The 17,813-nt window shown below is 42.9% G+C and overlaps 1 protein-coding gene across 1 annotated transcript in view; it reads right to left on the bottom strand.

The window, feature by feature from the left end:
- SLC9A9 (solute carrier family 9 member A9) overlaps positions 1-17,813 on the bottom strand; it is a 693,984-nt gene that overhangs the window by 436,435 nt on the left and 239,736 nt on the right. The window contains exon 7 of the mRNA XM_066599390.1: positions 4,991-5,129. Coding sequence (XP_066455487.1) covers positions 4,991-5,129 — 139 coding nt within the window. The remainder of the gene's footprint in view (positions 1-4,990; positions 5,130-17,813) is intronic.

Genomic DNA, 17,813 nt, shown 5'->3' with positions numbered 1-17,813 from the left:
AAGCAAGCATTATAGTTGGAGGCCCTGCTACAGGTTTTGTATTGAGGCCCAGGAGCTTAAAGTTACGCCTCTGTGTAAAAGAGGTTAAGAGAAGTTGGGGAGCCCCCAAGATAAACTTTTGCACCCGAGCCCATGAGCATTTAGCTACGCCCCTGCATGTGTGTTAAGAATATACATACATGTTATATAGCATTACTTTAGCAGGGCTATATGGGTACCATGTGGCCAAATTAATTAAAGAATACATGGAGGAATTGAAAATCATATGCAATCAATAAAGGGGTAGTCTCAGAATGGTAACTTATCACCTATCCACAGTGCAGGTTATAAGTATCTAATTGGTGAGGCTCTGTCCAAACTCTGCGGGATGGATGGAGATAGCCGAGCACTGTATTCAGCTATTTGCACAAGTTTCAGACTTTGAACCACGGTTCAGCACGCATATTCAACCACCACTCCATTTAAACTGGGTACACGGGTCGGACCCCCAACAGTCTGATACTCATTGCTTACTCCGTGGATAGGCAATAGGAATTAATTCCCATAACAACCCTTTAATTGGCGAGGCTGGCAGCATCGGCTGAATGCTGTATGAGCTTTACTTACAGTCTGTAACTATGGATACACCTAGACCTGCATAGAAGCTGTGAACATAAAACAATAGATTTTTTTAGTGAAACCTATTTGTAAAGTTGTTTATTTTATGCATAACTAGCTGATGTACCCGGCTTCGTCTGAGCTAATTTGGTACAGGTGTTTACGTGAAGTTCGCACGGAAAATCTTATGAAGTCAAGATTACTTAAGAGGAACCAAAGAATAATATATGTATACACATAGAGGAGCGTTAGATTCTCCTCAGGCTGCATATACTGATGTCTCTCTGCAGAATGTGCCACCCCTCGCCCTCTCCTCACTTAGGACCTAAAGAATGCTCACGCCAAATTCCACGCTTGTACGACAATGGGAAGTTACATTGCATAGAAGTGAACTTACTTTTGCAATTAGCATTGAATAATCGAGTTGTGATCCCATTGTGTATCCTATTTAGGACGTAAAGAATGCTTGTGCCAAATTTAACACTTGTAAGACAGTAGGAAGTTACATTACATAGGGGGGGGCACTTGATTTTACATCTAGCATTATATATTCGAGTTCTGATTACCTTTCTTATTTAGGACCTAAAGAAACGCTCATGCCAAATTTCACACTTGTACAACGGGAAGTTATAGAATTAGATGAGGTACGTTACACAGGGTGCCTATACTTTTGCACTTAGCACTAAATAATCCCTTTACTTCTCCTATTTAGGACCTAAAGAATGGATGTGCCAAATTTCATGTTTATATGACACCAGGAAGTTACATTACATAAGTGTGCACTTACTTTTGCAATTAGCATTGAATAATCAAGTTGCGGCCCCTTTACTTTTTCTATTTAGGAAGTAAAGAATGCTTGTGCCAAATTTCACGCTTGTATGACACCGGGAAGGTATATTACATAGGATTGCCAATACTTTTGCAATTAGCATTGAATAATCGAGTTGTGACCCATTTACCTTTCCGATTTAGGACCTAACGAATAGATGTGGCAAATTTCATGTTTGTAGATCACCGGGAAGTTAGAGAATTAGATTAGGTAGATTACATAGGGATGCCAGTACTTTTGCACTTAGCATTAAATAATCGAGTTGTAACCCCTTTGCTTTTCCTATTTAGGATGTAAAGAATGCTCATGCCAAATTTTATGCTTGTACGACATCGGAAAGTTAGAGAATTAGTGGTGAGTCATATATATATATATATATATATATATATATATATATATATATATATATATATATATATATATATATATATATATATATATATATAGATGTACCTGACATTAAAAAAAATTGTTGCAGCGGTGGATATTCTCTTTATTGCGTATTTCAAAAGAGGTTATCTGGAGATAAAACATTTTTTCAAATGCCAATCAAGCCTAACTCATCTCCTCCACCATTCCTGTTCTGCCAGTGCTTAGTCCGGGTGCAGTGAGCCAGCAATGACATCATTGACACTTGGGCTATGTAACCCCTGCAGCCAATCACTGCCTTACTTCAGCGGGTGATTATCGGCAGCACTCACAGCCAAAAGTGAACAATAGAGGAACAGGCATTGGAAGGACAGGAATGGCGGGGGAGGCGAGTCTGGTTTTTCCTATGTTGGTACAGCAGGCTGAGTAGCTTTTGAAAATAAATCTTTATCACCAATAACACCGTTAATATCTGCTTAATTACCTTTGCATTCAAAATATATAATTAGGATTCTTTAAGCACTGCTGACTGTACGTTTGATACTGGAGTGGAAAGAAAAAACCTAGTATCAGTTGTAAATTCCAACACTGCTGTGGGATATAATGCAGAGACCTACTATAAATATAAAGGTATATATAAAATCAATTAATATCACATTGCATATTGAATTACAAATGACCTTATAATTTTGCTGACAATGTAGTTTGGAGTAGGGTGACCTTATTCCTTCATTCCCTGATATGACAGCTTTAAATGATAAAAGGAAGATTCACACAGACAGAAGTGAGATAATATGTTACACAAAAAGGCTAGGACTTTTGCAGAACCAGTTAACCTGCCTTATTAATCACTTCCTCATCAAAAATGATTTTTTTCTTCTTTCAAGGTTTCTCCAAATGCAGCCCATTAGAAGAAATCTATTGCTCAGAGCCTGTGTTGTCTTAAGACTTACATGATCAAGAGGAGAAAAGAATTTGAAAGCAATACTTTACTGTCCTCACTGTAAAGGTATGGAGCATAATCCCACAGGATCTGGTCAAGGCTGGATATGTAGACCAGCTTAACATGTGCTCGCACTTTCGGATGACTTCTCAGACAAAACTAAATCATGTGTACATATGAAGGAGCACTATTTCTGATCACTATATGACTTATATCATTCAGTTTTCTTCTTTACAGGCTGTATTTGTTATTTCTAGTTAGCTCCAGCAGCAAGTTTGTGTGTTTCTTCCTCCTCCTCCCTCCACCTCTCTTCTCTATGGACGTCTATTGGCAGCATGAGTCCTCACTTTACTTCCTATAGAGCACCTTTTTGCTGTTCTGACTTGCCACAAACATGTTGCATAGTCAGACACCAACATTTGACAGCATTCCAGAGGAATCTTAACTCATTTCACATGGGCAATGGCCTCCAGTTCACTACTATTCTTGGGTTTGCATGCTGCAGCTACCTTCTTTAAAGCTCACCAAAGTTCTCTATGGGGTTCAAGTCTGACAACTGTGACGGCCACTCCAGAATCATCCACGACTTCTGGTGAAACATTGATGAACTTTGAGGCAGGCTTAGGACCATTGTCCTGTTGAAAGGTCCAATGGTGCCCAAGCTTCAGTTCGCTCGTAAAAGACATGAAGTTTTCTCCTAGGATTTCCAGATGCTTGATTGAATACATCGTGCCGTCCACACATTGCAACTTTCCAATCCCAGAGCATCACTGAGCCACTGCAAAGCTTTACTATAGGCAAGGTGTTTTTTCCAGATTAAGCTTTATTCTACCCTTGACTAGGCACACTGCTGGTCCGTAGGTCAGAAAAGTAGCAGTTTCGCTTCATCACTCCACAAAGCATGATTCCCAAATTTCTGTGGCTTATTTTTATGGTTTTCGAGCACATTTAACATGACTTTTCTTGTGTTTTAAGCACAGATGTGTACTTCTTGAAGTCCAGGCATGAAAACTTTCAGCGCCTGATACCACCAAATCTGGTGGAGGTCTCTTGCATTCACATAAGGGTTTTTGACAGCCTGCCTCCATTGGAATCTGGTGGCTATCAGTGATGGCGTCCTCTTTCTGCCACATCCAGGTAGCGTGGCCAGTGTTCCTTTACCTCTGAACTTGCAAACTGTGAAGCCAACTGTATTTCTAGGAACATTCAGTGCCTTGGCTATCTTTTTGTATTCTTTTTCCTTGTTCATACAAGGCAGTGATCTCTTCTCAACTTTTTAAACCACTCTCTTGGCTTAAGGTGTGTGCACATGGACGACTGTCGGGGGCATAAGCGCCCTACAGCCATCCCACTGACTATCACCCAACTATCATTCCTGTACTTCACAGCCATTCTGTGAATGGGGGCAGCGTGGACTGGAACTTGTTCCAACCTGCCTGCCTCCATGCACAGTAAACAGGCAGTTGTTTAGTGTTTACTGCCTGTTTACATAGGACAATAGTCACTTGGTTTTTTACTCTGCTAAAAACCAGCAACTCCTACAAGTGAGTGATTTCTCCCTCAGTGCCCGTGTGTACACAGGACAACTATAGCCCAAATTTGCTGTTTCCAACGATAATTCAAGTGATAATCACCCTGTGTAACGGTACCATTAGCCATATCTCTAACATATAATCAAATGTCAGTCAACAAAGTTCTAGCCAGTCCGGGCACTTGATGTGTTCTATCTCAAGCACACCTGATACAACTAATGAAGCCCTTGATTAGCTGCATCAGGTGTGTTTGAGATGACACCTAATTTGCAAATATATGCTTTTATGACAGATCCTACTGAGGGATTGAATAACTCTGAGACTGCAGTATCAATCAAGGAGGCATTTTGTGTTTAATTTGGAGAAACCACTTGCTATATTAGTTGTTTGTATTACATTAGATGTTTTAATTGAACTTTTTTGATTGACAAATAAAGCTAACTTTCATCTGCTTATTCAAATTTACAAATTTGCAAGAGGGGTCGAATAATTTTGATTGCAATTGCAGTATCTTGTAAAAATGTATATAGATATCAGAATGATGAATATTTCATTCTAGTGACACCAAGTGACTTCATGGCTTGTGAGCACAGCAACATGAATAGCGGACATCAGGTGCTGACTATAACGGCCATCGTGTTTAATAAAATATCAATAGTTCACATGTACCCTATACAGAATGCAACTTGAAGCAATTCCTAATATACTAACAAAGGATATTAAAGCGGTGATAACAGCATATCCGGAGCCCATAGCAAACGATCCAGCAAATATCCCCAGGAAATTGCCCACGCATTGGAAGAAAGCGGCTGCATCAAAAGCATTTGGGTTCTCCTTCGGGCTGTAAATTGATATGGAGCTGGAAAAAAAAAGAAGAGCAACAGCAAAAGTAAGATTGACAATTGGTGCATTGTCACATTAAATAAAACAAGTTCAATTAAAGATCCAACCTTTATTTCTGACAATGAAATCTCAAACGAAAAGGCAACGTCTAGAGAATATGCCGGAAGAAATCAGAAAAAGCTTTTAAAAATGGATATATCATCCTATATTTGTCATGACAGATTCTCCAATGATAGAAAACTCTACTTTAAATAAAACACATCAGGATATGGCTATTTGCACTCAGCGATTTTCAAATCCATCTCCCATGACAGGAAAATGAAAAGTAGATGGTTACTGGCACAGGGATCACAAATGTCTATGGAAGAAAGACAGACATTGAGATGTATATCAAAACAACGGCATAATCTGTAACCCGTCTGTATAGGTAGAGCCAGCTATTTCCTAATAAGTCAAAATATATTTATAAATACATAACAAAATCTCCCCATGAATGTAATGTGTCATATCACAGGATACACCGAACGCAAAAACCAATCTAACAATAGAATAAAGGATCTCCTGCCTGCCATCACTTCTGGAGTAAAATCACATTGGAATTATACTTCCTAGCGTAGAACTGTCTAACAGATAACACTAGTCAACAGCCTTTTTGCATCTGGTATGTGAAACATCAATTCTTATGGATTTTTGGGTGTAGAATCCGAATTTGCCTTAAGAAATGATGTGTCGCGTACTGTTTTTATGTAATTTACATATTTCCTATTATTTTAAATGTTTTGGGGTTTTTTTGTGCTTTCTGTGCTCTCCTTTTCTGGTGAGTTATGTATATAAAATTAAATCAATGACTATGCTAAACTCTTTATTTGGATGGAATGAATAATGGATGAAGTTCTAAAAATTGTCACTGGATTGTGGAACAACGTAGTTGTGTGGGAAGGGTACTGGAATTAGGCTGTAGAGCAGTGGTGGCGAACCTATCGCAATTTGTGGCAGAGGCGGTATGCAGAGCCCTCTCTGCTGGCACGTGCGCCAGCAGCTGCTCACCACGGTAGTGAATATCGGCCAGGATGCCACAGCTCCCCGGCCGGTATTCACTCAGCGGTGCTGCTAGCAGCGCTGATCCCAGGTGCACACTGTGACGTCACTGTGCACCTGGGATGCTCTTCCCCTGACGTCTCCTCCTTGGTTCCACAAAAACAGAGGGAAGGAGGCGTCTAGACGCATACACCGACATCTGCAGCAGCGCCGAGAAGAGGAGCAGCGGTGCTTCAAGGAGGAGACGGAGGTAAGTATATGGGTCTTAGGGGGGCACTATTAATACTGGGGCTGCTGTGGGGGCTATTATTACTATTGAGGCTACTGTGGGGGTCACTATAACTACCCGTGTTTCCCTGAAAATAAGGCACCCCCTGAAAATAAGGCGCCCCCTGAAATCTGCAGAAGTCCCAAATATAAGGCACCCCCCGATAGTAAGGCATAGTAAAGTGTGCAGGCAAGTCAAGAGGCCTGTCCCCTGCTGCCATCCCCGTTGTCTCCTACCTCCAGATGTATAGGTAGATCTGCAGACAGTCTGCTGTTATCCTGTCCCTGCTGTGCTGTACGAGTGTGCTGTTGTGAGCGCCCCTTGCTGGCTGGAAAAGTCCATACTGTACGTTCTGTTCCTGCTGTACATATCTGCTGTGATGAGCTCCCCCTGGTGGCCGGAAGCTGCAATACCATCCCTGCTTACAAGTGGTACAGGAACTTCTGTCTGCAGACAGGTACGTTACTTTACAGCCCTTATTTTATGGCTCTGTGTGTGAGTCAGGCAACCTGTGTGTGATTCTTAAGGCTGGGTACTCACAGAGCGTATTTCCAGTGGAAATCTCGCAGTTTGGCCACAGCAATAAACAGCGAGATTTCCGCCAGGAAAGAGCTGCTTCACAACCCACGGCACTCAGCCGCTTGTTTTGAAGCGACCTGGCTGCACGCTTTTCCGTTTCTGTGGCTGGTGAATCCACACCACAACACCGGCTTCTCCCAGCTTTGCCGTGACAGCTTTGCTGTCCCATGTGGACGAGATTTCTGAGAAATTTCATCCACAAAGCTGGCCAATTGAGGGATTAGCGGCCACAGACGGATTTGCCGCGGCGAAATAAGACACCCCCTGAAAATAAGACGTAGCGCATATTTGGGAGCAAATATTAATATAAGACGCGTCTTATTTTCAAGGAAACAGGGTACTAGGGCCGCAGTGGGGGACATTATTACTGCTAGGGAACACTGAGGGACTCAGTATTACTACTGGGGTAATGTGGGGGTCACTATTACTACTGGGGCTACTGTGGGAACATACAGATTGTCAGCCGCACTCACCAATCTTCCAGTTGTGGATGGAGTGGTATTAGATGCACGCTAGATCAGGACAAGATCCTAGTCCTAGAAGCAGTCCCCAAATTCCAATAAGAGCAAGCAGCATCAGTGGTGTAAAGATCAAATTCTCAACATTTCTTCCTTTATAATAAATCACTTCTTTATTTCCATTCTTTGGTCAAGGTATACAGCAACAGCTGTTTCGACCCACAGCATGGGTCTTTTTCAAGCTCAATCAGCTTGAAAAAGACTCATGCTGTGGGTCGAAACAGCTGTTGCTGTATACCTTGACCAAAGAATGGAGAAAAGAATGGATTTATTATAAAGGAAGAAATGTTTAGAATTTGATCTTTACAGCACTGATGCTGCTTGCTTTTATAGGAATTTGGGGGCTACTGTGGGGGTCACTATTACTACTGGGGTCACTGTAGGGGTGACTATTACTACTGGGGCTGCTGTGGGGGGGTCACTATTATTACTGGGGCCGCTGTGGTGGTCACTATTACTACTGGGGCCGCTGTGGGGGACACTATTACTGCTGGGGCTACTGTCATGATCAATATTACTACTGGGGCCGCTGTGGGGAACACTATTACTGATGGGGCTACTGTGGGGGTCACTATTACTACTGGGGCCGCTGTGGGGGTCATTATTATTATTCGAGCTACTGGGGGGCGGTCACTATTACTGCTGAGGCAGCTGAGGAGGGTCACTATAACTACTGGGGCAACTCTGGCGGTCACTATTACTACTGCGGCCACTGTGTGGGACACTATTACTACTGAAACCACTGTGGGCGTCACTATTACTACTGGAGCTACTGTAGAGGTCACTATTAGCATCTCGGGCAGTTGGAGGGCAGGTATACAGCATTAGTACTCTAAGATTACCAATGCACTGTGGAGATTAGTCCCAGAAACTGTGAATCAGTTGGCAGGGGAAAGTAAGTGCAGATAATACCCAGCTCTGTCTGCTCCCAGGACAGAATTATTATCAAAACAGGAGAGTCATGGTATGCAGAGAATCTGAGCTCTACTTCAAAGCAACATGACCCCCCATTACAATGGCGCATTATATGAATGACTATAAAATATGGATTCTAAAAAAATAAAATAGTAGGTACTCTTTACATTTTCTGGGTATACCCCCATGGCCACATTTGCTTTGTCAAACTGGATCAACTTAACTTTTCCATCAGAAATATCAGCATTTGCCATCATGCCGAAACTTTTACATAACCAATTGTCTATTGTTACTCTTGATCTTGGAGAACATAAGGCAGGTATCAAACATTTATTTAATAGAAATGTCACTGAAAACGTGTTTCAAGATTCCTCAGTACCGTAGGTGTGTAAGTAAAATGCAGCATAAACAGACAGCTTTGCATTATTTATCGTCCATATGTCTTCTCGGCTGTTGAGAATTTATAAAGGCCCTTGTTATTATGTAGCTCTAGGCAATCAGAACAAATAATAACACAAAACATTGCAAGCATTTCATAAATAGAATCGTCCTTGTTATACACCAAGCTGTTACATTTTTCTCGGGCAACTATTTCACCAGAGAATATATCTGCTGCCAGAGCAGCTCCACATATTAGCACTTTATATAATGACAACAAGACTACCGGAATGAATGCGTGCTGCATTGTGTCTGTCTCCGAGTGCCGGTACGCACCGACACGGACATTAATGAGGTTATATCTAGATCTTATGTAGGAAAAGTTAACTTTAAAATAACTAACTTTATGGGATACACAAAGAAAGGAGAATAGTTGAGACTCCAAGACGGCTAAGGGGCGATCAAATAACTATGTATAAATACATGAGGGGACAATACAGGGATCTCTCCCATGATCTGTTTATACCCAGGACCGCGATGGTAACAAGAGGGCATCCTCTATGTCTAGAGGAAAGAAGGTTGCATCACTAACACCGAAGGGTGTTCTTTACTGTAAAAATTCACAGAGAGGGGCAGTTGAAGTCAACCTAAGGAAAGTAAAGCCCAATTCACAGACGTGACTTATACTAAAACTATAAATTTTATTAAATAATGTTAAAACACATTTATTGGGCATGACACCGACGACACAAATAGACCAGGTATCATGAACCACTTCTTAATTAATAATGTAAAGAGTGGTAATAACCAGTGGTAGCCTGTAATATTTTATGACACTCAATAGGTATTTGAGATAATTTTTAATAGCAAACACTCCACCGAAACGAGGTTCAAAGAAAGTAAGGGGGGGGAGTTCAATGTCAAAATGTTGGCTCCTGAATCATATTTTACGTGAGCCTAACAAAATCCTTTGAACTTTCTAATCCCCACTTGACCACCGCACCGAATCGTATTAGGTGATCCACTTTTTCGTGGCTTACACAGGACGTGTAGGATTTTATGCAAATGAGGTGAGATTTACACAGATTTTGTCCCGTAAGCCCTATATGGGAGATATCCCAGGTAAGACGTTATATCAAAAAACCCGGACTTCAGTATTTATAGTTGTAGATCACCCAAAGTACACGATTTGCACTGAGCCGGTTAAGGTCAATTTGAACCAAAGATGTGTTACTGAACTGGGAGTGTGTTTTTCCAGGTGTTAAATAAAGACGATAATTCACCTGGAAAAAGTATTAAAACTGTACTTTCTCCTCTATATGCTGGGAGGATAATATCCAGCTACAAAGCAGTAGTACAATAGTAGTATCTGCTTTCAATGATTGATACTAAAACTCAGTACTTGAACTCTACGCGTTTCACCACTAAATATTTGTGGATCATCAGGAGATATAGTACTCTGAATTTAGATGACGAGACTGAAAATATTCATGGAGTATCATAGAGGATCAACTGTCTTGAATAGACGACGAGCTCTTAGCCTTTGTTTCAGAGCAGATAGGTAGCACATAGATGCTTCGTGACCTATCTAAAGATGAATAAGAAAGGCGTGTTCTAACTAAGATGCAATTGTTTCCTGCTTTCTGGTAGGTCTTAGCGGGCTACTTCTTCAATGGGGGGACTGCGACGAGATAGTCCTATAGTTTAAAATGGATAGCGTACTAGTGCTAAACCTATAGGTCAATAGTAGAGGGAAGAGACACACGTATATGTCTTACAACCCCGACCTAGTTGTATGCACATAGGCGTAGTGCATCCATAAGGAAGCTGAACCCTAGGAATACGAGAGGGTATGTATTCCAACCCACGATCCCAAATTTTAGGCAAGAGGGTAGTTCAGAGCGTCCCCAAGAAGAGAGAAAAGCCCTAATGCAAAGAAAAAAAGGGCTCCAGCAGGAGCATAACAGAGAGCAGAACCCGTCGCCTTGATGGTAGGCTAGGGATTAGAAAGTTCAAAGGATTTTGTTAGGGTCACGTAAAATATGAACTCCCCCCCCTTACTTTCTTTGAACCTCGTTTCGGTGGAGTGTTTGCTATTAAAAATTATCTGAAATACCTATTGAGTGTCATAAAATATTACAGGCTACCACTGGTTATTACCACTCTTTACATTATTAATTAAGAAGTGGTTCATGATACCTGGTCTATTTGTGTCGTGCTCAATAAATGTGTTTTAACATTATTTAATAAAATTTATAGTTTTAGTATAAGTCACGTCTGTGAATTGTGTTCTTTACTGTAAAAGCAGTGAAACTGTGGAACTCTCTGCCTGAGGATGTGGTGATGGCAAAATCCATAGAGGAGTTTAAGAGGGGACTAGATGTCTTTCTAGAGTGGAAGGATATAACAGGATATAAACATTAGGTGACCAGCGGGTTGTTGTTGGGGTTCTTACAGACAGGTAGGAACTATTAAAGGTTGATCCAGGGATTAGTCTGATTGCCATTAGGGAGTCGGGAAGGATTTTTTTCCCCCGAAAGGGCTAATTGGCTTCTGCCTCTTGGGGATTTTTGCCTTCCTGTGGATCAACAAGGAGATTGAAACAGGCTGAACAAGATGGACATTGTCTTCATTCAGCCTAACATACTATGTTACTATGTCTCAAAGGGGGAATACAGGAAATGAAGGCAATTAGTGATTAGCAGTTAGTAACAACGTTGTGGTCACTACGCTGGGTTAGGGAATTCAAATGGAGTTGGGTGGTTACAAGTTAGAAGATATATACAGCAGCAAACAGTTGTATAGCTGTAAGGAGCAGCGGGAAGGCAGTCCTTCTCAGGCTTCTAGTGGCTGAGGGGGTGTAAAGTCTCTTCTGCCACATAAAAAATATAAAGTGTTGCAGATTTTACATCAGGCTCCAGGCAGGGGCGACAGGGAGGAATGAGCCCCCGAGGCTGAGTCTGCAGCACATGTTTAGGGCCGCCTGGCCCACTTCTAAAACTCCAGCTGCTGGAATAAAAAGAGTTTAAAGAGAAGATGTTACCATGTTTTTGCAGACCTCTCTGAGAGCAGCATAAGGTAGTGACAGGCTTGCTGCTGTGTGTATCTGTGCAGTAGTTTGGGAGAAACTTGCATTTTATTAGTAGCAGACAGACACAGAGGACTACAGGAAGTAGTCCTCGATTTTCACGAGCACAGGCTAACTACAGCCATTGACTGACTGCTCTCTGCTTATTACTGTGCATACAGAGATAGCTGCAAATTAGTGGCTGGATGCCGGGGTGGGCATGGTAGCTGCAGCTCATGAATGTTACTAGTCCTCTATGTATGTGCTGCTACTATTAAAACGCAAGTTTCTCTCAAACGTTATTATTATATCTTGACTCCACCAGGAAGTCCTGGTGGGGACAAGACTGACAGCTGGGTCACACCCTCTGAACCTGATAGGCTACATAGCTGGCTCCCCAGCAGGTCCTGTCAGCCCACTAGCATTACGTTCTCAGCTCACCCCTCCCGTCCCAGCTCCTGGCTATGATACAACCTCCTGCCTGTTGGCGTCCCGGCAGTGATAGAAGCTCCTCGCTGCAGGGATGGCTCCCGACCCCTGTGTAAGGCTCCCCGGGCTCTCCGCTGGTACTGTGTATTGGCCGCCGCCTGTATCGTCACACCTCAGGTCCCGATGAAGCTGCTTCATAGCCACCTTTATCGCGCTGCTGCTCGTGAGCCCTGGTGCCAGGCCACTATACTTGCGCACTCCATGCTTGCGGCCCCTGTCCAAAGCTCTCCGCTGTTGGTGTCTATTCCCCAGCGGCTGTACGGTCCCACGTGCACTCATTGTATCTCCTCCGCTGCCGGCGGTCCCAAGGCAGCACAGACAGCCGGCGGTCAGCACATGTCACCGCTGGTTGCGTCCGTGCGGGTGGTGCTGCAGTGAGGGACAAGGCAGTCGAGACAGCCACCAGGCCCCACATGTCAGCGCTGTTGAGTGGCGGTGGGGCGCGCACACTCCTGACATCCGCAGCATTGGGAGAGAACTGTATTGGGATCGGAGACAGTCTGTATGCCTAGGATTTGTGTTGCACACGGTGCTCAGACCTGCAGCATAGTGGAGAGAAGTATTGGGACTGGCGGAGGGCTGTATGGGTATTATTGTATGTTGTGTGGCAGCTTCCAGGACCTTGCGCAATGGACCCAATTGGGAGCTAGGGGTGTGACAAGGGCATTCCGGCATGGAAGCCCTGTCAAACTTCTAGCTTCCAGTGGCGTCAAGATACAATAATACCCTCTCAAACTACTGCACAGATACATAATGCAGACATATCACTGTAGTCAGCGACCATGTCACTACCTTGTACTGCTCTTAGAGAGGACTGCAAAAAGATGGTGACAGATTCCCTTTAAATTTACTAACAGACACTGCCTTCTGACATTGTGTGATGTTGCACAGTATGACTTCTTCCCTCCCCTCTCCAGCTCCAGTGCCAGGAGTGCTGCAACTAGAGGGAGAAGAAAGGAAGTCCTGCTGTGCAACATCCAAGCAATGACAATAGCTAGTATGAGTATATAAATGCACACATATCTCACTAAGTCACCACAGAAATAAATGATGTACTTAGTTGTTTTTTGCTTTGCATTTTCATTCTCATGCACTTAAAATGCCTTATACGTGCTGTACCTCAAGTCCTCCACTGGGATTTGTGGCAGGGGGGCACTAATCAGCACAAGCTAGGCAGCCCCTCCTGTCTCCTCTGTCAGAAGCTGTATAGCCATGTCCACTTAATTCTACACAATGCTATTTGGTGGAACAGATAATCATAGTGTAGTTGATTACAGCACAGTGCTATCTCTAGGGCTCCTTCAAATGACTGTATGTGCAATTGCGCCCGACTCAGCGCGAAGTATTTGCACCGTGAACGTGTCTTTACTGTGCACGTATTTTACTGTACTTTTTGCGCACGCAAGGCATCTTCATTTGTGTATATGAACTCGCCCTGGTGTAAATGGCTATTTAGTAGAGATGAGAGAGTATACTCGCTAACGCTAACTACTCGAGCGAGTAGTGCCTTAGCCGAGTATCCTCCCGCTTGTCTGTAAAGATTCGGGGGCCGGCGGGAGGTGGGGAGCAGCGGCGGAGAGCGGGGAGGAACGGAGGGGAGATCTCTCTCTCCCTCTCTCCCCCCCCCCCCGCTCTCCCCTGCTCACCGACGCAACTCACCTGTCACCCGCGCCGGCCCCCGAACCTTTACAGACGAGCGGGAGGATACTCGGCTAAGGCACTACTCGCTCGAGTAGTTAGCCTTAGCGAGTATACTCGCTCATCTCTACTATTTAGCCTAATGAGTTCTAGATGTGTTCTTTTTACTGCAGAGTTGTGCAGCATATTGCACATTTTGTTGCGCATTGCGTACGTGTTTGCCCCCCCCATAGCTTCTATTGGGGGCCTTTGGTGTGGAAATTTGCACAAAAGTGAAATGCGTGCGCAAGAAAAGGATGTGAGAATGAATCCATTGAAATCAATGAGTTCTATTCTCTATGTATTGGGTGCACAAATTTTGCGCATGCCAATATGCCCGTGTGAAGGAGCCCTAATTGTACAATGAGCTGAATAGAGAGCAGAGCATGATAAAACAGTACTAGAATGTGCAATATGCTGTGCCATGGGGGCTGGTGAGATGATCAGCATCTCCCAACACGGTCATACGCCCCTGTGTAATAAGGTTAAACCCTCCAGGCATATCACAGTTTTTTATCCCCTTTTACTACTTATAACTTGCAGTGACTGTAAAAGAATCAATGTGAACTTACAAATGACTATGTGCTGATTTCTTCCTGTCACTGCAAAAAGACCCTGAGTGGTCTCACAGTCCCAACACTCACAAATCCCTTGGTGTGTAATGTGTTCCACCTCACAGCTGCTCCTTCACAGATAGGAGGGCAAACTATGGGTGGGACTGAGAAGCAGCCCTCAGTTTACTCTCACTGAGGGATTCTGCAGATTTGTAAGTACTCCAATCCACACTGCTTTGGAAAATACTACAAGCATATAAACCAAGATTTTATCTTAAATAAAAAAAAATTATAAAATGTCTTTATATTCAAAGATTCATTAATAAAATTAAAAAAAAGAGTGCAAAAGGTGTACATTGGGTTTAACTCTTTAAACTTTTCCTTTAGCAATGGCTGGAGTTTTCAGGCCATTGGTCATTGCTGCAGTGATATAAGAGCAGACCGGCAGGGAAATAAAGAACCATTGGGGCTGCAGTGGTGAAGCATTCAAATAGGGATAGGTTCTCATTTATTATGTTATATTCTCATGTGTTATTTTAGCACATTTTCAGCTTCTTAAAAAACAAACAAAAAAAAAAAAAAACTATTAAAGCTGGAAGGCCCCTGTAAACTCTTTTCTGTAACGTTGATCAGAGGGAGCATCTCAGGAGGTACTGCAAACACGTCATCCATGCAACCTGTTATAGTAATAGTATATGTATGTATGCTAATAAATATATATATATATATATATACATACACACACATATATATATATATAATATTTTTTTTTCATATGTTTCCCACATCAGCCTAGGCTAATACGCATAGAGATAGATAGGTATTGGTATATCTTCCTTCTTAGTAAGACATTAGTTGTATTGTGGATTTTGGCCATGATACAACCAATGCCTTGCATTTATTATCTATTATTCACATGCAGTGTGGCTTTAAAACTCCAGGGGGAGCCCAGGGTGGCAGTATCAATGTGGTTCACTGTTTGAAGTGCAGGGCAACCCGCCGAACTATCATTAATAGGTTGCTGGTCTGTATGGTGCACTACATGTATCAGAAGGTCTGCCACTTTGTATCCACTCTGTGTGGGAGTATACACCAAGCAGCTACTCCCCTCTATATTAAGAGGCTGTGTGAGTGGCTGTTTCATTGGTGTCCCTCACAGGTGCAATTAGCTCCCTCATTGGGTAGTCTGCTACCTGCATGGTGAGAGGATACAGCTATATGCACTCCTCACTCAGTAAGTAATGGCCGTTTTCTGTGATTAGTACCTGTAATACAGCTCAATTGAGATAAATAGGTCTGAGCTGCAATACCAGGCACAGCCACTACTAAAAGTGCAGCAATGTTCCTGATAGGGGATGTGGTGCTTGCTGAAGTAATCAGCTTTAGGGCGAGCACCCACTGGCGTTTGCGTTTTCCGCGGGAAAAAAACGCAGCGTTTTCGCCGCGTTTCCCGCGATTTTTCCGCGCGTTTTTCGCGGCGTTTTCGCGGCTTTTCCATTAATTTCCATTGACTTTCATGGGTGCATTAGGAGAAAAATAAGGACACATATGCAACTGACATGTTCCTATGTTAAAAACGCAAACGCAACGCAAAAAAAACGCCAGTGGACAGGAACACATGTTATCTCTATGCCTGTGCAGGAAAAACGCAAAACGCAAAACGCAGGTAAAAAAACGCCAGTGGGTGCTCGCCCTAATGGTGGGGCTGCCAAGAATTGGACCCTCACTGATCTGATATTGATGGCGTACCCTGAGGATAGGTCCTCACTTTTGTAGGACCAAAGAAGCCCTTTAATAATTGGATTTAGATTAGGTGATACCAGGTACATATTTGATCTCTATATTTCTTCAAAAGAGCATTATGATAGTCAACGGTTGCTTTTACCAGGGCCCAGTGCCACCAAGTTATTGTGTATAATATTAGGTGAGTAGGTCATGTTTGCAGTGTAAGGGTAGTGCTCAAAGGTTTTCAAACTTGCTGAAATTTGCCATATGCCTTCAAAAATTGTAAATTTCTAGTTCCCCATTGGCAGCAAACATTAAACTTTCCTTGAACACTTACTAAGACTAAAGTGCACCTCTAGCAGGCAGAATTTTTACATGGTGCATAGTAATTCTGAAATCTATGCTTTAAAGTGAATGTTGAAGGAGTTATTCCGTTGCAAACTATTGATGTGCCTATGCGTAAGATAGGCCATCAATAGTAGATTGGTGGGGCTCCACCGCCTAGGACCCCTGTCGATCAGCTGTTTGTTGGGCTGGTGTGCTTGTGCACTGAGCAGAAAGCAGACAGCTCCATTCTCATTGCAGTGGCAAGTTATGGTATTACAGGAAAATTTCTTATCCAATTTAATGGCTACTTGCCCTGTAATACCATAACTTGCCACTGTAATGGGAACGGAGCAGTCTGCTTCCTGAAATCATCAGCTCAGTGCACAAGCACACCAGCCTGGAAAACAGGTGACTGGAAAAGAGTACTAGTGGTGTAGACCCCTGATGATCTACTATGGCCCATCAATAGTTTGCAACTGGACACCCCCTTAAAAACATGCATAGGATTGGACAGGCAAAACAGACAGGCAAATAACAGCATGTCAAGATACTGAAATTAAGGACCAAAGTAGATTTCAGCCTCTTAACATGCAGTACAACAGAAGACATTATAACATATAGCGATGGGCAAAGGGCGGTCCAACAAAGTACGATATTAAAGTGCTCATAATAAACTACTGTATATGAAAGTGTAATCTAATAGAGGTGAGCAATGCCTGCGATCTGCCCGCAGTGATCACAGAAACACCAAGGGACTCGGAGGTCTGAGAACACAACAGTCAGCTACTTCCATTTTAATATCCTCCTGCTTGGCTGACAGGTTATACGTCACCTTTTGTTGGCTACATTTGTTACTCAGCAGACGACTACTCTCCGCCGCTCCAGACACCTAAGGCAGCAGCTGTTTCTTAGTGCGCATATAACAAGATTTAGAAATTACTGCAGAGTTGTTTTTCTCTTGCTGCTGCACCTTGAATGCCAAGCACCAGTGCAGAACATCTGTAATATGCCCATTTGTGAAATTACCAATTATATATAAACAAGCTTTTAAGTCAATCTTTGCATGTGCCTCAGATTCTAGATGACTGGCACATCAATCACCCGTAACCCACAGCATTGGGCAGGGCAGGCAGTATTTGGGAAGGACAGTACAATGCAAAGAACT

Source organism: Eleutherodactylus coqui, chromosome 1 (assembly GCF_035609145.1).
Source record: "Eleutherodactylus coqui strain aEleCoq1 chromosome 1, aEleCoq1.hap1, whole genome shotgun sequence".
NCBI classification, from domain to species: Eukaryota; Metazoa; Chordata; class Amphibia; order Anura; family Eleutherodactylidae; genus Eleutherodactylus; species Eleutherodactylus coqui.
This window is presented reverse-complemented; position numbering and strand designations above follow the sequence as displayed.